Genomic DNA, 23,844 nt, shown 5'->3' with positions numbered 1-23,844 from the left:
GGCGTCCCGGCGAGGGTTTGGGGGCTGGGCTGAGGCCGCCCCCTCCCCCCGCGGCTGGCCCACCGAGGGGAGAAGGAAACTGGCGCACAACAAAGAAACTACAGCCACTGAGGCGGGAGCTGCGGTCTTCGGACCGTCCCCGGATTTGGGGACAAAGGAGCTGCGGGGCTGGGGTTGGTTCGACGCCCCCTCCCCCAACTCCCTTCAGCCGTTGTGGGCTCGGCGGCCGGGCCCTGGGATGGGAAACCGCGGGGCTGTCCGGGGACCAGCCTGGGGCGGACGTGCAGTCTCCCCGCGCCTCCTACCCCTGACCATTAATCATCGGATTTGTCACCGGTTCAGTTACAGCCCTGCCCAGAGCGTGGTTTAGGGTTGCTTGTTTTTCTTCCCTTCGGGGTTAACAGTCCGGTGGCGCTTCTCCTCCAAAGCCATAAACCCCATTGTGTGCGGCTGGGCTGGGCTGGGGTGGGGTGGGGTGGAGAAAGTAAACAGGTTCCCGCCTGGCCGCCGGTGCCATCCGGCTGCCCGGCCAGCCGAGGCCGCGCGCCGGATTCCTGTTTTGGCGGCTCGACCGGTTGGTTCCTGGAGATTGTTTTGTCCCATTCTACTGTGTTATTTCTAAAGCCCTGCCCGATCTTTCCCCAGCCCCGCACACGCACAGCGGCGAGTGCAGTGCTGGACATTTTTAAAAAGTTGAATTTTTCACTTTTCAAAGAAGCCAGCGGAAGAAGAAAGCTACAGCGGGATATAACAGTAACGATCTAAGCATTGTTTTTTCTTCTTCTTCTTTTTTTTTCTCTATAGAACATTATAAACATCACTGGTTCCCAGAAAAGCCGTGCAAGGGATCAGGTTACCGTTGTATTCGCATCAACCATAAAATGGATCCTCTGATTGGACAGGCAGCACAGCGGATTGGACTGAGCAGTCAGGAGCTGTTCAGGCTTCTCCCAAGTGAACTCACACTCTGGGTTGACCCCTACGAAGTGTCCTACAGAATTGGAGAGGATGGCTCCATCTGCGTGCTGTACGAAGCCTCACCAGCAGGAGGTAGCACTCAAAACAGCACCAACGTGCAAATGGTAGACAGCAGAATCAGCTGTAAGGAGGAACTTCTCTTGGGCAGAACAAGCCCTTCCAAAAACTACAATATGATGACTGTATCAGGTTAAGATATAGTCTATGGATGGATCATCTTATAATGGATGGATAAATTTGATTTTTGCTTTGGGTGGGCTCCTCTTGGGGATGGATTATGGAATTTAAACCATGTCACAGCTGTGAAGATCTGGCACAAGATAGAGTGGTGAAAAAAATTTTTTTAAAGTGACAGTGCCATAGTTTGGACAGTACCTTTCAATGATTTAATAGCCTGTGAGTCCAAGTAAATGATCACTTTATTTGCTAGGGAGTGAAGTCCTAGGGTGGTTTCAGTTTCTCCCAGATGTTATACCCAAATTTTTTCCATCAACCCCTTTAAGGCGAATCTGTATTTCAAAGAACCTTTCTCTGCAGTAGATCTTGCAGAGGAAATTTGCACTATTACACTTGAAAATTGTTAACTTTTTTGGCAGCTCAGTAGGAAAGCTCAACATTTTAAACATGGTAGTACTGGAAATTTTGACAAGACTTTTACCTAGCACTTAAATATGTATAAATGTACATAAGACAAACCTAGTAAGCATGACCTGGGGAAATGGTCAGACCTTGTATTGTGTTTTTGGCCTTGAGAGTAGCAAGTGACCAGAATCTGCCATGGCAACAGGCTTTAAAAAAGACCCTTAAAAAGACACTGTCTCAACTGTGGTGTTAGCACCAGCCAGCTCTCTGTACATTTGCTAGCTTGTAGTTTTCTAAGACTGAGTAAACTGCTTATTTTTAGAAAGTGGAGGTCTGGTTTGTAACTTTCCTTGTACTTAATTGGGTAAAAGTCTTTTCCACAAACCACCATCTATTTTGTGAACTTTGTTAGTCATCTTTTATTTGGTAAATTATGAACTGGTGTAAATTTGTACAGTTCATGTATATTGATTGTGGCAAAGTTGTACAGATTTCTATATTTTGAATGAGAAATTTTTCTTCTCTCTATAATAAATCGTTTCTTATCTTGGCATTTTAATCAATCTCCTGTCATGATTATAGAGGTTCAGCTATAAAAGATGTTTCTCAGAAGAATTAGGTTCTATAAGATGTGAATGTCAGTTGCACACTGGTCATGCTGAAAAACATTTAATAGAAGTGAAGATGATCTGTGTATACATATTTAGGTGTTAGAGGAAACACAGGGTAACTTTTTTTTTTTTTTTTTTTTAATTTCTAAAGTCAAAACATGGACACGTTCCCAGGCTAATCTCATGAAATGAGGATAAGAGACAAAGGTAACATCTACCAAACAAAGTGATACTGAAAGGATTGCATGTCATTGCTTCCCTGTTGAAGTGAAGATCTAAATGTTCCATTCTGGCCCACCTTTGAGAAACAATTATCTTGCCCCACGGAATCCTTGTTCAGTTAGAAAATCCTGGGGTAGATGACCCATAGTCTTAAAGAACAGGCTAATCACTGCAGAGATTGGTTGCTTTTTGCTTTTCATCAGCTGCAAGATTTACATAAAAATCACTAACCTGGAATTCAACAAAAGGTATGTTTATGAATTTTTATTCTCAAAAGTTGAAATGTGAGTTTTTGATTCCTCATTTTCAGACGTTTGTTTCAGATAAATTCTAAGAACCTAAATGAAACATTGCTGGAGTGTAGATCGCTACCCCATATGATAAAAACTTGTTGGTAATTCTTTGGTTTTAGAGGATAACATGGTTCTTCAGTGGAAATTGAAAATGGGGGATTTTGAGTTTTTCTCTACACAGCTAAGTAGAGAATTTTGGGAGGTATTTATGTAAACATGTTCACCCTGGAAGTATTTCGCAGTTTAGGTTACTTGAAATCAGTAGAGCCAAATTTGGGGATTTATTAATGACTGATTTTGTAGACTACACAGGAATACACAGCTGAATAAGCAGGTATTTAGAACACAAATGATGTGTGTACTTCATAGGCCGTTCTTGGGCATTTGCATTATAACCACAGCACATGGAACCCCCTTACCAATTAGTACAGTTTTATTTTTCAGTGTGTTCTTTGAGAAAGCCTCCCAGTTTTTCAGATTTGAATGTGCAGTAAAACAACTGGTAGTACAGTCTTTTCCCCGGTCTCATTCCAGTTCTGACGACTATTGTCCGCCAACTGCATCTCATCTGGTTAACTGCTTTGAAGCCAGGTGATGGATAAAGTTCTGCATACTGAATCATTGGACCCGAAGGCAAAGTAGCCAGAGTTGAGGAATATGGTCTAGTACCTAAAACTTGTGTCATATTACCTATTCTCAGATGGAAAATAATTTTTGAAGATTTTGACATCAGACTTTCAGGTGCTTAAAAAGAAATGCGGTAGGAAGAGAACTTAATGGACGTTTCATTTTAGAGTTTAGGTGATGTCTGGCATGTAAGGAGCTGTTAAGTTCCTCTTTAAAAAGGCTTGCAGACATCACTGAGACCTAGCATCCGGCTGTTGGCTGTGACTGTAACCTCACATTCCCCAGACGGTTGTCACGGTACAGTAGCTGTTTGAGATTTCTCATTCATTGCTTCTGGGGAGTGTTTTGCCTAGCTATTTTGATGGAAACATTTGAGTGTCTGCTGTATGCATACTCAGGTGTGTCCCAGGCCTGCCTATGTCGTCATTTCTGTGTGCTTTTAAGAAATGTAATAGTGATAATTGAAAAGGCTTTTATACTGCCTGAGTGAAAAGATAGTTCCTCAGAAATCCTTTCAAGAACGGATGACTGCTTTCAACATCATTAATTGCCATTGGCACCAAGAGCTCATAATTATTGGCAATATGTTTAGGCATGTTACTTTCTGAATTTTAATGGGTAGTTTTAAAATTATTTTCTTTTCTCCAAATGTAAGTACTGTCTTGCTCCGTAATGCTGAAGCAAGGCTTACCCTAGTTCACGCAGGATAATGTGGCTATCTTCCCCTTCAGTCTGGAATGGGAGTCACTTGTCCGTCCATATCCTTAATTGGCAATATCTCTATATTAATAGACTGGAAAGGCCACTAGAAAATTGCTTTCTGGTACTGTTGCACAAATGATCTCAAGTCACTGTTACCAATAAGTAACTTTGTTTTGTAGAGGTGTTACAGATCTTGGAATTGGCCTTCATGTTAAAAGGAACAGTATTCCTGACTAGTCTGGTGTTTAATAACGAAAGGTTAAAATGGTATACTGTATATTATTTAAAGATCATTCCCCTCCCCTTTGCATCCATATTTCAGCTAATGTGATAAGATGCTATTGGTAAGCTATGGGGAGAATTCACCAATAGTTTTATTTCGGATCGAAACAATAGATTTCTTCCCTGAAGGTATAGGGACTGCAAATTGTTTAGTCCCATCTCAGTCTGCACCTGAACTTCCGTGCATGGCTGCTGCTAAAATATAACAATACTTCATTTTTCATGGTTGGAACATAATGGTGTGAAAAACTTTTGTAGTGAAACAGTTTGTACTACTATCGGAACTAAGCTGCTTAACTGAGTCCTGAAGTCATTTATATTAATGCAGATAGGTCAGAGGACTTTATATGTGATGAGTTACAGTTTCTGGCTATTTCTGTGTGTGTGTGTGTGTGTGTGTATACACACACACACACACACACACTTTTTATTTTTTCTGAGAAAAGCATAAAGTGAAGAAACATTAAACAAGATGTTACATTTTGTAGTTTTAAGGTGCTCCTAAGCAAATGAAAGCCTTAGATTGTATCAATAATGAGGATTGACACCATTTCCTCAACAATTTATTTGCGGACCAGTCTTTTGACGGCAGTTTTACCTTAGCTAACCGATTTCTTTTGGTATTGTTCAATGTGTCAAATGATAGAAAAATGGTAAGGCTTCCAATTTAATTTCCAGTTAAGGATTTTCAATTTTTGTAAGTGTTTTCTGTCATTTCACAGTTGAATAATCGCACGAGGAGCATTTTGGAGTTCAGCTTCTGACTTTTATAGGAGCCTTTTCGTGATATTTATCATTTTAATGTTGATGAATATCGAGAGGTTTGTGCAGCCGAGTCTTCTGGCAGAGAGTTTGGGAAATACTACTGGAGGGATTCTGTAATTCTTGAATCTGGGACAAAGTCTGCACTCAGTTCGTGAGCACGCAGGTCAAAGCCTTAGTAAGCTTTATGGCCCATTCTAAGTGGAGACTTGGCTTGGGGGAGGACTGGCTGGGAAGCCTAAATAAAGGATGCTACTAAAAGCATTTTTAAAGAAATTCAAATATAATGGTTAACGTCTTTTTTAGGTGTTTTGTAAAGGGAGAATATTTTTAAAGTTGTTCTAAACTACTTGATGATTAGCCTCTTTCCTTGTACCTGTAAGTTGGGAAGGCCATCTGTGACCCCACTCCAGGAGATCGAAGGGTGATGAAGTGTAGGCAGGACACCTAACATCACGGTGGAGCCCACCAGGCAGGAAACAGCTGCGAGTTAGCTGCATTCCTGTATTTGGGGACTGTCGCGGCAGATGTGAATTACTTTTTCAGATCATTACAGAAGACATGGTCACCTCTGGGTACATTTGGTGTTAATAATTCTCTAGATAGGTGATCTCCAAAGTACCTTTATGTCATTCTCTTCGAGCATTTTTGCACATGTGTCTGTACCAGCATATGGTATATTTTATAAACAAATACACATATGTTGGGGATGTATTCTGTTTTTAGGGGTGCATTGATCAAAAGTGTTGAGAGACAGTTTCTCTAGATATCACTAAAGTAGATGAGTGCTCTCTTCATAACTCGTGATTATTACGTTAAGTGATAAATCTTCAAATGAGAAGCCGTTGGAGCATTTCAAAGAGGGTTATCTTGTCTAATTTTAGCTTATCTGCTTAAGTCCTTATTTGTAAAATTAAGACCTCTTTTACAGCCAACAGAAACCCCAACTTAAGTGTTCTATCAATTCAAAGTCTGTGTGCTCCTATATATTAAACTATGTACTGCTATGTGTCAAAATCCACATTTTATGTTTTTAGACATTTTCTCTTTAAATGTTAGGGCTCTTGTAACATTTCCTTTATTTGCATGCATGGTTGTAAAAGAACCGAGTTAACACAGTTGCCCATCAGTGATTAAATTAGCTTTAGCAGTTATAGGTTAGCCAGAAACCTCTTGTATCTTTTCTCTCTGGTTCTGAGCAATTTCTAAATTTGTTGGAAGGAAAGATGACTGCAAATTGGACTTTATCTGAAAAGATTCTATAAATGGGCATAAACCTAAGATGACAAGATTTGACCACCACGCTATAAACAGGATTGGATACATCTTCCTGTCTTGATTTATGGCAGTGTTGTCCCCTCGGGTCAATAGACTAAATGGAATTGTATTTCCTATAAATTACACTCGTGAGCCCTCAAGTTACCAACATACATTTCTTATTTGACCTCCCAACAACTGGGTAAGTTTGGCAGATAGGTAGGTCAGTATTTTTTAATCTTCATGTTGTAGATGGGAAGCTGAGGCTTAGGGAGTTGAAGTAATTTGCCCCAGAGTCAAACAGCTAGTAAATAGCTCATTCATAAATTTGAACTTGGGCCATTTTGACCCCGGAACCCGAGCTCTTAACTATTGGTATATTGAGAAATATGATTTATTCATGGTGTTTCACAGTGTTGGAACATGCAGGTTTTAATTTCTCCTTGCTAGCTAGCCATCTTTGGTCATTTTCAGCCTTGAAGCCCTTTCGCTCTCCATGCTCACAAGGCATAGAACTGTCTTAAAATGAGTCTTCTTTCTTTAGGAGGCATTTGGGACTCAGTGTAAAGAACACTAGTCTTGGACTTGGAAGAATGAGCTGGAATGCAGGCCTGTAGCAGCTACCAGTTTGGGACTTTGGACAGTTTGCTTAGCCTCTCTGTGTCCAACACGCCATATGTCAAACGGGATACAAAGAAGTGCATTAAACATGAAAACATCTAGCAAAGAAGAGTTAGATTCTTGGAAGTTGAATACTCTATCTCATGGAGGCAAATTAAGCGGATTGTTTTCTTGGTTTCTTGAAAATTGGGCATCACTGCGATTGTTCAGTTTCTTGAAAGTCAGCTTTAGCCAATAGCTGTAAGAATTGTACTTGTGTTTTTGAAATACTGTGGGAAGGAAAATGGACTCCTTTTTCAAAGTGGAACTACAGACAACCCAGGCATTGCCTATTTATTTCCCAGACTTTCCTGAGCTGGGTCATTAACATAGTGGTCTTTTCAGAGCTGTTTTCTCAGTAAAGGGCACAAAAGAAGGAATCCCTTCAGATCATCCATCTGTATTGAACACCTTACATTGAGAGATGGAACAAGCAAATGTGTGTAGCCAGGCAGCCCAGTGCAGTGCACGCTTGTGTGCTTATCTTGTTTAATCCTCCCGTCTCTTGGCTACATAAAGTAAGTTGACTTTTCCCAGGGTTTGCAGTCCTTCAAGCCATTGGTATTTGGCCACGCTTTTGTTTCAAACAGTGGTTTTCAAACAGAACTCAGTGGTTCTCAATCTCTTCTTAATCTAGAGTGGTGTGAGTACTTCCTTTACTGCAACGAAAAGCAGCCTTGTCTGAAGTTATCAGTCTGGGTTTGAGTTCCTTGGGGTGTAAGCTGATGGAACGTTTGCTTGAATCACTAACGATGTAATTGACTTCTTCTAGTTAGTCATAAATGAGTCAGCGACCACGTGTTCTTTTTAGTTTAAACTCAAGTCCCTTTCTCTGTGTGGACGTACCTTCATTGGATCTCTTGATGCCGGGTTGTGCAGCATTACTGCAGACCTCAGTGAAGTCGGTACTCAGCCAGCAGAGCCTCTTGCTAATTGATTTTGCAGTATTATGGGAAACAAAGGGCCCCATTCTCAAAAGAACCTCGAGAGACTTATAGGCAAAATTCCTCTGACCCTTTCAGAAGTCTTGCATCTTAAAGTCCCTGTGTGGTCCAGGCCTGCTTGGAGTTGTGCATAGACTTATGAATCAGTCAGTGTGTTCCTATAATGTTTAAGATCGTGATGGAAGAATAATAATTTGGAACTAATTAAAACAAGCTTAAGGTGGCCAGTCTGTGTTGTCAGGACAGTTATCCCTTGAGACAGTAGTTATGGTTATAGAGTTAGAGATGGAGGCGTTATGTAATACTGAAGCGTTAGACACAAGCTCTCTTCTCCTAACTCCCAGACTCTCGCATTTCCCCCATGACTCTGTCCTTTAACATCTCCTGGAATCCTTTCTTTTCTTTCTTTTTATGTTTTTAAAGATTTACGGATTTATTTGAGAGAGTATGCATGTGTGTGCAAGCGCACACTGAGTGGGGGAGGAGCAGAGGGAGATGGAGAGAGAGTCTTAAGCAGACTCCGCACTGAGCGCCGAGCCCGATGTGGGGCTCAACTTAGGGCTTTACTTCATGACCTTGAGATCACGACCTGAGCCAAAATCAAGAGTCGGACACTTAACCGACTGCACCACCCAGGCTCCCCTCCTGGGATCCTTTCTAATAGTTAGAATATGATTGGTGTTTGGTCCTGTATCTACCACATTCATTGACTACTTATTAAGTCCCTTTCTGTGCCATGTACCGTGCCAAGCTCAGGATTCACAAATGGTCACCATCTCTGCCCTCAGGGGGCTTTGAGCCTAGTGGCAGAGAGAAGTTACCAAGCATACAGAAAAACTGGGCCAGATATGCACCGAGGAAAGGAAGTGGTAAAGGGGTGTCCTGAGATCTGTGATGGAGCTTCCCAGAGGAAGGGACACGAGCTGCGCCTGTAGGATGAGCGGGGGTTTGTGTGAAGAAGGTGGCATAGAGAACCATGCGCAAAGTCTGGCCGGAGAGTATGTGGCACTTGGGAGGGATTGAGTGGCGTGGAGGGGATTAAGGAAGGAAGGCCACAGCTGGTGAGGCTTTGTGGGTAGAGAGGAACCAATGTAATTTGATCAATACGTTTATCAGCTAAACTGTGACTCTGGAGAGTGGAACAGGGTGCTATTAATAATTAAACCCAGACTATAAGCAGATAGAACAGTCTCCTCGCTTTTATAGCCCACGTTAAACTATTACCTCTTTGAAAAAGGGCGCGGCAACCAACAACGTGTGTACTTCCTAGTCAATGCGTCAAGGAGTTAGAACACCTTTTCCCGTCCGAAAGGAGCCCAAACAGAACTCAAGAATGTTTTTCAGAACAGCTAGGTGGTTCGTGATTTGTTTTGGTACAGACAATAATGACTTTCATATTCTAAAAGTTTGGCACGGCGAGTGTGAGCTCCTAGATTAGAGGCGCTTTCATGGCATAGGAAAGAGCACAATTCAAATTCAAACATATCTTTGATAATTTTCCACAGTTTCTTCTTGTTGTTATAGTCCTTGCCATTTTTGCAGTGTTTATTAAACAGAATTAAAAACAAAACCAGTTTGGGGCTCCTGGGTGGCTCAGTCGTTAAGCGTCTGCCTTCGGCTCAGGGTGTGATCCCAGCATTCTGGGATCGAGCCCCACATCAGGCTCCTCAGCTGGGAGCCTGCTTCTTCCTCTCCCACTCCCCCTGCTTGTGTTCCCTCTCTCGCTGGCTGTCTCTATCTCTGTCAAATAAATAAATAAAATCTTTAAAAAACAAACAAACAAACAAAAACAAAACCAGTTTAATTTTAGGCTTATATTTCCAGTGGAAGTACCTCCTAGACAAAAGTTCCAAGGTGTGGGCTACCTAATTTTTTTTTCTTTAAGTTGATGTAAAAATTTAATATTTTTAAATGTAAAGTTAAATGTAAAGAGTTCAGTAGATTTTCGTGCACCTATGTGATCCACACCCCAATGGAGAGAACATTTCTACCATCCCAGAAAACTCCTTTTGGGGGCACTTAAAATTTGATTAAGAAATAGGGTTGTGGAGCCAGGCCTCAAATTAGAAAGGAGTTGTTTTCCCTCTTCTCTCCTTACTACTTTATTTTTGCTTCCTAAACATGCGGTAATGGTTACTTTAAACACAAAGCAAATTGTTGCCAGAAGAATCCGTTGCCTTTCAACTAGTTATGATTTAGTGGTTACTAATATTGTACATCCCTGCCCCATTTGCTATGGCTTTTAGTCTTTTAGAGTGAGTAGTAAAATTTGAGTCATGTCACTGACTCACAAGCTTCCTGAGGATCGCCTGGTATTTGTTATTAGGCTGGGAGTTCAGAATCTTGATCAATTGAGAGATCGTAATCATGCCAAATTGACATAAGGCCCCCCCCTTTTCAGTTACCCTGATTACGCCACTATGGTCGATTTTGCAGATACAAGAGTGTTAAACCTGTATGTATAGCCGAGTCCTAGCCTTGAGCACTTCCTCCCGTCTCAAAATTCTCAACTCCCAGTTGCCAAAGAACAATTAGAATATTCACCTAAGATACAGCACAATCAGTTGTGAAACTCATTGAACCCGAGAGCTGTGCGTCCCTGTCTTTAAAGATTCTTGAATGCGGGGATGGGAAGATATGTCCTGAGGAGACTGTTACTAGTTTGGGATCTGAGGGAGAGGGAAAGGAAAAAAATTCACTAGTGATTGAAAAGGGGATTTACTCCCTGTGTTCCTTATAGATTTTGTGTTCTGATTTGGAACCTGGTCTGGAACCGGATCTGGAACTAACTCTTTTTCTGACAAGGACCATATGTACTGATTCATGGAACCTCTGTTGCCAGAGCAATGGTGATGGTGATGGGGAGGATGGCGATGGGCAGTAAGACCTCATATTTGAATACCAGTTGGACTTTTCCCCTGACACTCCAACTTAGAGAGGATGGCAGCTCGGTGGAGATGGAAGGAAGGTCAGCGGAGACTCATCAATAACCCATTTCGGATTGGAGAAGCCCCACCCCAAATACGCATTCATTTCACTAGTGGGTTCATTCCTCATTTCAAAAACAGTTTCACGCATGGCACGTTGAAGACGGCACTTCACTGTGGGCATGGTGAAGAGGATTTTCATTTATTCCAGGCTCTGTCCTCTTACCGACGAGCTATCCCAGGAGCACCGGACAGCCTTAGACCCCCTGCTCTGCGGCGCTGCTTCTGGAAAGTTCTGACCCGCTGCTGCAGGCACTTCCTGTAGGTTTTCTGAGTATTGGCACTTGTGGGCATCCCCCCCTGGCTCCTCATCACAGACCCGGTAAGAGTAGGCATTGGCTACCCTTGTCATCTCTGAGTCAAGGAGGTGTGGTCCGGGGAAGTTAGAGAGCTCGCCCAATGTCGTAGAGCTATGGGGATGGTTCGAGGCTAGAATCCAAGTCTGTCCTGAGTCAAGCAGGACTCAGTGTGCATCCCAGCACACTGCTTTCTGATCCCACCCTATTGCAATTGTTTGCATTCAGGTCTGGTTTTCCCCTTCGATAGGAAGACCTTAAAAGTGGGAACTCTTAGACCAGAGCTTTAGAAGATGTTAGAATTAGTGTATCTGTTTGTCCGTAGGTATTTACTGAGCATCTACCATATGCCCAGGCTTGTTCTGGGCACTTGGAGATGCAGCTGTGAGCCAGACAAAAATACCTACCCTCAGAGAGCGAGCCAGTAGAAGGCATGCTGAGGGTGCGAAGGAACAGGGCTGCTGTGTTGGTGCCATGGACATTGGACCAGTTGTGCAACAGTGAAAAGAGGGAGAGGGAGTGCTGGGCTGGGGGTAGGGGGTGGGGAGGGGCACAGGTTGCTATTTTACGTAAAATAGGAAGGCCTCACTGATAAGAAGATATTTGAGCAGAAACTAGAAGGAGACAGAGAACCAGAGTAGGAGATATCTTGGAAAAGAACATTCCATTCAAATAATTGAATGAATTCCAAAATCCTTCCAGGCTCGTTTCTCCCCAAATACGTAACTGTAATTTGGTGCTCTCAAACACTATTAGAAAGTCAATAAACCTGGTTTCTGGCAGTGGTTTTCCTGACCACTTTTTTTTTTTTTTTAAGATTTTATTTATTTGTTTTTGAGAGAAAGAGCAGGAGCAGGGGGGAATGGGAGAGGGAGAAGCAGACTCCCTGCTGAGCATGGAGCCTGCCTCAGGGCTCAATCCCAGGACTCTGGAGCCTGACCTGAGCTGAAGACAGAGGACACTTCGCTGACTGCACCCCCCCCCCCCACTTTCTACTTAGTTTCCCGGGTATTGTACGCCATAGCACTCAACAGAGATTGGTGTTACCAGGAAAGCCAGCTGGATTTTTTTTTTCCCTCTTCATTTTTTTTTTTTTAAAGATTTTATTTATTTATTCGACAGAGAGAGAGAGAGAGACAGCCAGCGAGAGAGGGAACACAAGCAGGGGGAGTGGGAGAGGAAGAAGCAGGCTCATAGCAGAAGAGCCTGATGTGGGGCTCGATTCCATAACGCCAGGATCACACCCTGAGCCGAAGGCAGACGCTTAACCGCTGTGCCACCCAGGCACCCCTTCCCTCTTCATTTTAGAGAGAACTACAAATCATAATAAACAGGCTGATAAGAAGACCTGAATTTGGAGGGGGGAAAAAGTCCTATTTCTTTAAACTCTCTAACCACAACGTAGACCTGGAGCATTGGTGTTCAGTATGACACAGGCCCAGCAAGAGGCTCAGTATTTTGGTAGGAGGTCTGGGAGGCAAGCTGACGGACAGCACTGAACACAGAACGGCTTTTCTTGCTGACATTTAGATACGGGGAAAATCCAGTTATCCAAAAGGCCTATTCCTTACAAAACCTGAGACTATAGTAGGAGACCTTTTGTCATTCAGAGCCGGTGGCCTTTTCTTTTTATGTAGGAGATAAGAGCAGGGGTAACATTAACCTTCATCATCCAGTCACTCAAAAATCATGGAACACTTGCTCCTTTTAAGTGCTGGCAGGTAAAGTTCCTGATGTCAGGACATAAAAATGGAGATTTCTCTGGTTCCACTTGCCTTCTCAAAGATGAATGAAAATGTGCTTTCTCAAATATATTTCCCAAGAATTCTACCCCATCTAAGCTCCGAGCCCAAGGAGTAAGACTGTCTCCTTCCAAACAGTTTGAAACGAGCTGTACCTGTCCAGTTTAGGTCGCCTTCCTTTGGCTTAGATAAAACTTGGATGAGGACTTTGGCATTTCGTGGTTGCGTTCAGATCATGCAGGTATGATTCTCCATCATCTGAGAGTCCAAGCAAAACTAAAAAGGAAGCAGAAATCTCAGTTTCTGGGTTTAAGAAAGACTCCCTCTCAAAGCTTCCCAATTCAGCCAGATCATTCTTGTCATTTGACTAGAATTGGCCGGGCAAGACTGTGGGGAGAAGGTAAGAGAATGAAGAAAAGAGGGAAAATACATTGGAAAAGCAATAGTGATATTACAGAGCATTTCACGTAGAACTAGAAATGTTATCCAAAGCCAGCATTTACCAAAAGCACCATGGGACCTTTTGTGGGGTCAAATAAGTAGACTCCTAAACCCTCAGACTTGTTCTTGTAAATGCTGACCATCCTACAGTAATTACCCTAGAATCATATATACACATATGTGTGTATGTATCTACATATATTTGCCTAATGATGATAGGTCCACAGGCCAAATTCCCTAATGTTAAATTTGGGAACACAAGTGAAATAACCATGTTAATTCGAAACTCGGTCTCATGGATACAGATAGTGATTATAGCCTTGTGAGTCTGCTAATAATATTTATGGCAATAATCTATGGCATCTCTCCCAGAAGATTTCTCAGATTAATCTGTGCGGATTAAAGTCCATTCTTTTATCAAAATGCTGGCTATAATTCTCTGGCTCTGAAAGGTGTGTTTTTGCCTTTCTGTTTTCATGAGGAAAGTCCTGCCTTCATTTCTTAATGAGTGTCCCTTTGTTTTTCTTCCTTCCTCCTACTCACGCTGAACTTGTCAATTTAGATAGGAAAACACTCTACTGTGTAGAAAAAATAAAAACAGTTAAACGTGTGGTTGGACAAACTTATTTTTAAACTTAGTCATTTGGTATAACACTACGCTAGGCAATAATTAAAGTTCTGATAAAGCTAATTGAAATGGAGTTATTAGTTGACTTTTTCATAGTTAAAAGGTTTTAGGTGTTATTAGAGTAAAAATATATTTCAGTATCTTGAGTACAACTCTGGTTTAATGTAGCATTTTTTTTTTTCTGTGAAAACTTTCATTTCACTAGAAATTGATTTCAGGGGAACAAAACATAGACTTGTGTTCCTGTGTGGGTGGGTGTTGGGTGGGCGAGCTGCATATGTGTTTGCTGGGAGACTAGAATGGGTAGAGTTAGCACTGAAAAGAAGAGTAAGATTTAAGAAATGGTACGAAAGGAGAATCTCCATATACATTTCAGTGTTACGTGCATTCCTTTGTATGCCCTTCTTCAATTAGTGCAGGGAAAGAAATATGCTGAGTAGCTTTAAAAATTTTTTTTTTAAATATGGTTTTTTCTGATGCCAGGCTACTGATTTTGATAAAAGAGCATTACAGAGAAAAAAAATATATATTTCCTTTTCCACTGTCGTCACACCAGAAAATATGCCCCTGTGTAACTAACGTTTAAAACCTTATCCTTTTTGGTTTAGAGGAGCGCCCCTGGCAAAACTGATGACCCGGGAAAGGAGGTTTTTCGTCCGCTTTTCCAATCAGCCCCAGTTAGGCCTTGCCTCTGTGCCGAGACTCTCTTTGATCAGAAGTGAGGTTATCTATTCCTGTTGGAAACAGCAACGTACACCCTGGCAAACTGCACAGCCCTAGGCACACGGTAGTGGTGGAGAATCCAAACCCCAACGTTTAAAAGGACAAAGAAGCAAATCTAGCCTCCCATTAAAGAAAGGAAGGGTGTTGTTAAAATCCCACCTGTAAGAAAGATCAGACCTAAATGAAATGCCTGTTTTGATTTCAGCGCCCAGGAGAGTACTGTGGACACAACGGCCGTAGGGGGCAGCTGCCCGGGCTTGAAGGCTGGGTTACAGAGGCTGTGCCCATGTGAGACTCCGATTTGTGTGGGCTTGATTCTTTTCTGGCCTGAGTTTGGCCACCAAGCTCAAGGTTAGCCATTAGGATTTCAAATCAAGAACGCAAACAATGGGTCTGAACCCTTTTCCTGCTTTGATAGGCACCAAGAGACACATCCCTAAAGCACATGGCCCCGTGGGCGTTGCTGGGTGCTGTGTCAGGTGCACTCCCTTCTCCTCTGGGACAAACCGTATTAGACCGTAGGACGGCAGGAGGGGCACGCGCAAGGGGAAGGAGGTCTGCACGTAAGCCCTTCGACCATGCACACCCCGCGGCTCCTCATGGCCCCCTGCTGCAGACGGGGGTCACCCTATCCCTGGAGAGCTGCACTGTTCAAACCCCCATTCTTCTGTCCAGTGTCATTCTCAGGTTTTTGCACATTACTGGGCGGCACACCCTCTCCTCCAAACTCTGCCCTTGAACCGCCTCCTGTGCTCTAGATGGAGATGTCTCAAATTATTAGGAGGTTTTTAATGCTTCGGTCATTTCTGATCCCAGGCTCCCAGGTCCTTTCTCTCTTCCTTCCCCTTCCCCTTCCTCCCACTGTCCCCTCTCCTCCCTTCCCCTCCCTCCTTTTCCTCCTCCACCCCCCATTCCCCCCACCAAGCTCCTTCTCTGGGGATTCCCAAAGGAATAAGGGGACCAAGGCTGGAGCTGCCTCTTTCTGCTCTCCCTGAAGGAAAAACAGTGTTTTCCTTTTCTTCTTCCCTCTATCATCATTTTCCAGCTGAGGTTGCAGAGAAAGGCACGCGATGAGGAAGAGAGGGGACAGACGGAGTCTTCAGGACAAGCAGAAAGACTGCAGAGGCGCCTGTGTTTGCTTAGACATCTGAAGAAAGCCTGAGGGGCAGGAAAGTGGGGTTTAGACACAGGCTCTGGAGTCCGAGTTTTCCTGCTGCAATCTGGCCCAAACCCTGCTGCCCCGTGCCCAGAGGCGATGCACTTTACCCTCTCCCAGTTCCATTTTCTTTACTGGTAAGATGGAGGTGATGATACATCCAATCTTCAACTCTAACATTCAGCCTCTGAAGACAGGTTTTTGGTGGGGTTTTTGTAGTTTTGTTTTAGGAATCTAGGTTTGGCAAAAACCCTTCTGGCAGGGAGACCTGACCTGAAGAAGGAGTCTTCCTCCTACTTCTGTATCCGTCCACACATTTTGCCGCAGGAATATGAACACGGTTGCATCTGGCCCCGCGGAAAGGCTGCCACGTTGACTGTCTCCAACCTGAGAAGTGCTGGACTGCAGAGGGCAGTGGCCCTGAGTGTTTGGGGGCGGTTATCCACCTTGGAGGCTGCTGGGGATCCTGGATGGGATAGATAATAGCTGTGCGGGGTTAATGTAGGGCCGGTGAGTGCTGACCACCCTCCTGTGGTCTCAAATGAGAGCATGTGTGTATGTCTGGCTCCAGGAATAGCCGCAGAACTTCGTGTTAGCAAGTGCAGAGGAGCCAGGAGCTTACACACTGGCCTGTTTTCTATCTGTTGTTTATATCTATCTTGAGTGTTGAATTTGCTTCCGATTTTCTTTTTAGATGCCTTCTCAACGCCTTCTGACTCCATTCTTTTATCTGAGGAAAAATAGCATTTTCTCTCTCTCTCTCTTTAGCACTTAAATATACTTCTCCCCCGACCACGGGGGAACCAGAGAGCTATTCCTGGCGAAGCTGCAAGTGGTGATTAATGGCCAAAAGATGCTCAATGTGAATCAGTAATTCAGGAGAGCGCTCAGGACATTTGCTCAGGGGCCCGGTGCCGAGCACTTCTCAACAGGGACAACTTAGTGCAGGAGATGGAAAAGGAGCACGTTCAACGTAAACTTTGGCTGCAGGTGCAGGATGATTTGTGGGGAGGACAGTGGTCTTTTCTTTGCTGTTTTCCCCCTTGTAAGGCCTGTCATCTGTAGTAGATAAAATTCTTTTTTTCTACACAGAAACTCAGGACGTTGAGTGTTGAGGAGGAATAAATGGGTCTAGGCTGGGAGAGTTTGATTGAAATAAAAAAAATAAGAACTTTTCTCCCATCGTGATAAGACAATCACAAAACATCCCTCTATTGTAAGAAGTCTTGATGTTTAGTAAAAAAAAAAAAAACTGGCAGCAAGCCGTGGATTCATTTTGCCTGTCTATGCCAGTTTCCCAAACTCTGGCTGAATGGAGACTATGTTTTGAGTAGGCACTCCATGAAATATTTTAAATTGCTGGAAGTATTTTTTGTTGTTGTGTTTTGTTTTGCTGTTAAGTTTCTGTAATCTTGGAACCTAGTCTAAAGATCTGAATTTCTGTGTTGTGTTCATTAAAAAAAAAAAATGAGTGAAATAAATCATTCTAAGGGAAGAGGGGAGACACAGAGAGGACTGAGAACCTAAAGTTTTAATAACATTTTATGTTTACTTCGTAAACTCAGCTGCAAGTCGTTTCTTACTGACAGTTATTTTAGAGGCCAAAGAAATAAATTTGTCTTGTGCACAATTGCTATGAATTTTTTACAGAATCCACATTTTCTTCCTCTTTAATTGTCATAGCTTTCTGCGTTCTCTTTCTGGGCATGACCCACACAGCCTCTCTCTCCCAGTCATGATGTCTCAAGGCAGCAATAGGGAATTTGTATAAAACAAAAGCATTGAGGAATTAGGGGAAAAGAAGGAAATCACTAAGGCTCTTGCCTCATCCTATAACAGAGAAGCACAAGTAGCCACCTTATTCCAGGCCCTTCTGTAAGGGCTCTCATGGCCCATGGAAGCCGTTCGAGAATAAATCAATAATGCCTGGTGGTCAGCACAGCATTTATTCCGTCTTTAGGCATGAAGTCGGATCTTGCCCTCAAACAAAACAGAATTTAACCAATTTTTGTTCTTTTAAATCTCTTTCTGAATTTCTGTGGGTTTTTTTTGTTGTTGTTGTTGTTTAAAAAAATGTTTTTCCTTCAGTTATTGTTTTTATTTTGATCTGAGTTCAAAGGTAAATCTAGCCCCTGGTGCATGCAAACTTCCCAAAGAACAAGGAAAAGCATGGCTCGTTCTCTTCAGTAAAAGAAGTTAGGATCTGGAGAGATCTTGTGTTTGAAAGGATCTGGAAGATCTCTTGAAAGGAAGCTTCAAGGCTTGTAAAACTTCGTTTTAAGCTGTCTTTGAGTCTGTTTTAGCCAATCCAGGCACATTCGTTGTGTTTAAAGCTCTTTTTCTTTTCTTTCTTCTTATGCATTTAATATCTGATTTTATGAGCATCAGCCAATGTGCAGGATTCAGCTCAGCTCTAACGAGAAGATAAAAGTCATGAAGACATAGTCATAACCACCCAGAGTTTAAAATCTAATGGAGAAAAGGGACTGATAAAATCTGACAGTAACAAAGAACATCTTGAGTCATGATAAAGACACAGAGTGAAATGTTTAATTTAGGGGAGGTGTCATAAGAACAGTGGAGTTTTAATGAACCTGGCATGGGTTGAGGGATACCAGTAATGGAAAGGGAATGGTGTGTAAGTTCAGTGAATAGAGCATTCCAATGTACATAGAGTTCAAGGTGTGCATTGAAGCTAGGGCCTTGTCCAAATAAATAAATAAAATAAATAAATAAATAAATAAGTAAGTAAGTAAATGTATGTGGCAGTCTAGGATGGGAGAAATACAAATAAACAAATGAATGAGGGTATGTTTCTCACTCTGAGTTCTGTACAAAGGCCTCTGGAATGGAGAGGAAGAGGTCTGAACTCTGGTGGTCTTTGGGGGGTGGTTGGGAAGCATCGCAAAATCCTGAACCTGAAGTAGCAGGACTTTGCCCGTGGAAGTAAGAGGGAAGCCCCAGCTCCCCTTATCCTTTTGACTTGTAAGGATACAACTTTTGTGGGGCTTTCTGAGGAAATTTTATAAGGTTCTTCTAGGTGGGAATTCTCTCTTCTCTAAATTGAAGTATGAGGACGCCAAGTTCTGCCTTTTCTTTTCTCACCAATTTCTCTTTTGTTTCCTCTCTCCCTGCTCTCATTTGCCTTCCTTCAGTAGAGCTCTGTCTCCCTCTCTATCTGGAAGGAAGCGCACATGCTGTCTTACATTTCAGAGCAAACTCCCAGGCCATCGTCCCCAACACCCCTCCCATTTCACTAAGCAAAAGCCTAGTGATTATAACCATGGTGGGACCCTTGGTTTCTGTGGACTAGTGGAGTAACCGAGAGCCTCACGTTTGTACTGAGAGAAATGGTGTTCCAAGGTGAGACTCTGAAGTCAGATTGCTCAGTTCTGCCAGTGGCTAGATGTTTAATTTCAAATAAGTTATCCAGTCTGGGCCTCAATTCCCTCACCTATAAAATGGAAATAATATAGTCCCTACCTCAGAGCATCATGACAGTTAGATGAGGTATTCCATGGAGAGCCTTTAGTGCGGTGGCTAGAATGAAGTCAGTATTTTAATAAATATTTGTTATTTTCAATATTTTGGCCAGCCGGTTAGCACCTTCTTGCTTCACAGGCTGTGATGGTTCATTTCAGGTGTCCACTTGAGTGGGCTGTGGGGTGCCCAAATACCTGGTTAACCATCACTTGGTGCATCCCTCAGAGTGATTCTGGAAGAGATTAGCACTTGAATTGGTGGACTGAATAAAGCAGATGGTCTTCATCAATGTGTGTGGGATCATCCAGTCCGGTGACGGCCTGAATGGAACAGAAAGGCTGAAGAAGGTTGAATTCTCCCTCTGCTTGACTGCATGAACCCGGACATCAATCTTCTCCTGCCCTCCGTGCTCCTGCTTCCCAGGCCCTCAGGCTCAGACAGGAATCTACACCATGTGCTCTCTGGCCCTTGGGCCTTGGACTACACCACTGGCTTCCCTGGATCTCCAGCTCACAAACTGCAGATTGTGGGATCTCTCAGCCTCCATAACTGTATGAGCCAATTCCTCATAATACACTTCTAGATATATAGCCTGTTGGTTTTGTTTCTCTGAAAAACCCTGACTAAAACACAGCCTTTCTAATCAAAGTGTGGTTTGCAGTCAGCAACCTGGGCATCATCCAGGAGCTAATTAGGGAGGCAGATTCTCAGCCCCCGCCTCTGTAGATTTAGCAAGATCCCTGGGTGATTCACATAACACCAGAGTACACAATCTCCTGTTCCCCACGAAAACCCCAGGTTTGTATCAATGCTTCTTCAGCTAGGGACCAGCCCCAGCCTCGTACCACACAGACTCAGAACATGTTTGCTAAACAAGGACAGTTCTAGCAAGGACAACATTAACATAGACCCAGCTTCATTTCAGTTGGTACAGTTATTGGGAATAAATTTTGGGGTTTTAAAGGCCTAGCTAACGATTCTCAGAGGGCTGAGGACTGGAGGGAAGGGTCCCTACTCTGAGTGTACTTCCACCCCACAGAGGAATAAGGGAGCTGGAGGGGAAGAAAGACCTGGTAACCAGGGACAGTATTCCTTACCCTGTTCTTAGAAAGGGGCAACCTAGAAGACAATCGGGGGAAGGGGGCAGAGGGTACCTGAAAGTCAAACATCTACCGAGAAAAGTTGACTAAATAGAGATAAGTAAGCAGTAACCATTAATAAAAGGCCTGTGAGCCAAGGGCTCTCATACTGACCTGGTTTTCTGTGGAGTTAATTTTTCACCATGAAGGGCAAGAGTGACAGGAATTTAAGAGGCATTTGTCTTGACGGGATTGGCTGGGGTGAGAGTCAAGACCTTTGTCGGGAGAGTGCCTAGAGACAAGGTACCCATACCTGGCTTTAGCTGCTCGCCACCTATGCCTACCTTCTGTTCCCTCCTCAGTTTTCTGAATGACTGAAAAATATTACAGTCTTTCAAATGTCCAGATTTCCAGCCCAAGTCCTATGGGGCCACTCAAGGGGACCAGATAAACACTGAACGGATGTGATGGTAATCTACCAATACTACTGGGCAGATATCAGGACCAGATGAAGTTGTGCTAGATAAAGTTGAATAAGAAGCAGGAAAAATGGGATTTCCTTACATATCATTTTTAAAAAATTTAAAAGAAATGTGACATGTAAAAGAAAGCTGCATTATGCACATTAGAATAAAAATTACTTCAGGAAATAAAAACAATAGACTAAATTTCCTCCATCCTCTCAAAGGACTGAAAGTCATGGTGAGTGGAAAGGAGAACTGGCATACTTAAGAAAGAAATTAAAGGGGAAAATATGATCAGTTTCAAAACGAAAACTGCTTGAAAATCAAAAAGAAAAACAGAACATCGAAAAATGATCAGCAACGTGGAGGGTAGGCATGAGACAAACCACACAGAAGGCGGTGGAAAAATACAAAGCAATGAAAGAAATTAACTAGGCACCCACAGATGTGGAGACCCAACACGGGAATTATGTGTGCACTGGAAGATGAAAAGCTAGAATGAGCTGGCACTAAATGATACATCAACATCTTGTAAACATACTATTTTCCAAAATAAAATGAACAAATGGCAGAGGAATGCATGCAGGTTTTTATTATTTATGTAAGGCTTAAAAACATGTCAACATTTCTATGTGTACAACATGTCGTGAGAATATAAAGCAATGAGTGGGAATGGTCAACTCCTAATTCAGGAGAGTAGCTACCTCAAGGGATGGGGGCATGGAATCTAAAATGTATTCAGTGAATTTCACCTGTGTTGGTTATGTTTGATTTTTTAAGATAAGGTAGTAAGAGGATGGGTTTTCATTTACATTATTACTTCTAGTTCTTTGTTCTGTGTTGGTAAGGACAGGCTTTCTCATACCTTATAAATGGAGGTCTGAATTCTATTAAATTATTTCTGGAGCTTATTGGGCATTTATACTTTATACTCAGGAATTCCTTTATTTAGAATATTTTTCTTCTATTATATCCTAAAATTTTATATCATAAAATATTTAATGTATACAATAAGGTTTAAAGGAGGCTTTTTGAAGTTCTTATTTTTGTTGTATTAAATTTATGTTCTGATTTGGAAGGATTAACATTTTAGTGATATTAAGTCTTTCCATATAGGAAAATTTTATCTTCATATTCATTCATATCTTGCTTCTTTACATATTGTTCTCGTATGTTATTTTCTTGTTAAATATATTTTTAGATTATGTTTATACTCTATATCTCTACTGTATGTGCGGTAACTATATATGTCCATTTCTAACTACATAATATAATATAAATGCTTTGCCAAGTTTTCCCATTAGACTTTTTAAAAAAAGATTTTATCTATTTATTTTAGGGAGAGATTGAGAGCATGAGCAGCAGGAGGGGCAGAGGGAGAGGGAGAGGTAGAGAATCTCAAGCAGACTCCCTGCTGCAGAGCCCACCATGGGGCTCCATCTCACGACCCCGAGATCATGACCTGAGTCGAAACCAAGAGTCGGATGCTCAACCAACTGAGACACCCAGGTGTCCCAAGTTTTGCCTATTCATCTTAATAATTTTTAGTTTTATGTCTTGGAATTTTTAAACATATAATATACAATTTGCAAATAAACATTTATACACGCATGCACGCGCACACACACTGTTGTCTTGCCTTATTGCATTATTCAGATCATCCAAAATAATTTTGAGAAATAATAATGATAAAAGGAATTCCTGATCTGATTCTGATTTTAATGGCAATGACTTCAAAATTTTCACCATTTATAAAGTATTTATTGTTTTTTTATTAAAAGTTCTTTAATATATTTAGTCATATTTCTTAAAAGAAATATAACACAAAAATATGAATGCGTCTATTTAGATAAATTAAAGATGATAATGTGTTCTTATTTTATTCAGAGATTTTATTAGGAGTTCTTTGTGATATTTATATAAATATATTTCTGCATCTGTAGACATAGTATTTTTCTTTTGAATTGTTCCTATAATAATTATAGTTTTCTAAAATATATCTACATGGTCATGCTATATTTTTCTGTTGTGACTGGATGTATTCAACATACTAATATTGTGGGAACATTTGGTTTCATAAGAAATTTTTTTTCTTTTTAAAGTTATTAACTTGGGTATTCTTGTGTTAGCTTAGTAGGCCATCTTGGTAATTTTCAATCATTTTTGGGACTCTAGAATATTTTGAATAAGATAAACAAAATAGGAATTGCAAATATTCCTTCAACATTCAAATTTATCTGGTACCTGAGTTCAGAAAGCAGAAGTTCAGATAGAGATACCACAAAATCTGATCATATTTGGTCTCTGAGGTTTGGATGGTGAGTAGCAAGAGTTCAGAAACCAAAGGATCTTTTGAAATTTTCTGAATATATTCATCTCCTAAGTTGCATAGTGAGAACTGAAATAGAGAGGAAGACTACCTAAATTTTTATTTGTTATTTTAAAGATTAGACTCTGCAGTAAAACTAACTCAGTCTAGATCCTTTCCAATGGTAGGTCATTCATGATACTCCAGTTCCGTCTTTGGTGAAGAAGAGAGGGAGAATGTTAATTTTTTTTTTTTACATTGTCTTTTTTGTACTATTTACATTCTCTATATCCTTGCTTTTTGTGTCTGCTTGATCATCAAATTCTGATGCAAAATTCCCCACTATGACTGTGATTTTTATGATGGTTATGCCTCTTTGTCATGGTTTTGCTTTCTGTGTTTTGCTGTTGTAGTTTGTGATGTACAGGAATTCATTAGCTGTACTTATAGATGTCATAATATGCCTCTTTTCCCTGCTTAATGGACTGAATCCTGAATTTTTCCTAACTGATTTTGATTCTGCCATTTTTGCTTTCTGTTTGCATACATTTGCCTGGTGTAATTTTCCACATGCCTTAGTTTCAAACTTCCTTTGTTGTTCTGTTTTAGGTGTGTTT

The 23,844-nt window shown here is 41.8% G+C and overlaps 1 protein-coding gene and 2 long non-coding RNA genes across 4 annotated transcripts in view; all 3 read left to right on the top strand.

Annotated features, from left to right (window-relative positions):
* Nucleotides 1–689: 689 nt before the first annotated feature.
* Nucleotides 690–2,119, top strand: BTG1 (BTG anti-proliferation factor 1; the record flags this gene model as incomplete). The annotated part of the gene is made up of 1 exon (XM_034644068.1): nt 690–2,119. A coding segment is annotated over one exon (483 nt), but the record flags the coding sequence as incomplete, so codon positions are not given.
* Nucleotides 2,120–2,649: 530 nt separating this feature from the next.
* Nucleotides 2,650–23,844, top strand: part of LOC117796378 — an 89,784-nt gene continuing 68,589 nt past the window's right edge. Inside the window, exon 1 of one of the 2 annotated variants that reach the window (XR_004620840.1) lies at nt 2,650–3,610. This is a non-coding gene — a long non-coding RNA (uncharacterized LOC117796378). Of the gene's footprint in view, nt 3,712–23,844 lie in introns of both variants that reach the window. The other variant, XR_004620839.1, reaches the window with a different exon arrangement.
* LOC117796376 lies at nt 9,604–15,822 on the top strand. Its single transcript, XR_004620834.1, has 2 exons — nt 9,604–11,229; nt 14,943–15,822. It is a non-coding gene; the product is annotated as an uncharacterized LOC117796376 (long non-coding RNA).

Source organism: Ailuropoda melanoleuca, chromosome 15, assembly GCF_002007445.2.
Source record: "Ailuropoda melanoleuca isolate Jingjing chromosome 15, ASM200744v2, whole genome shotgun sequence".
NCBI classification, from domain to species: domain Eukaryota; kingdom Metazoa; phylum Chordata; class Mammalia; order Carnivora; family Ursidae; genus Ailuropoda; species Ailuropoda melanoleuca.
Note: the sequence above shows the minus strand (reverse complement) of the source record. Positions and strands in the feature narration are given on the sequence as shown.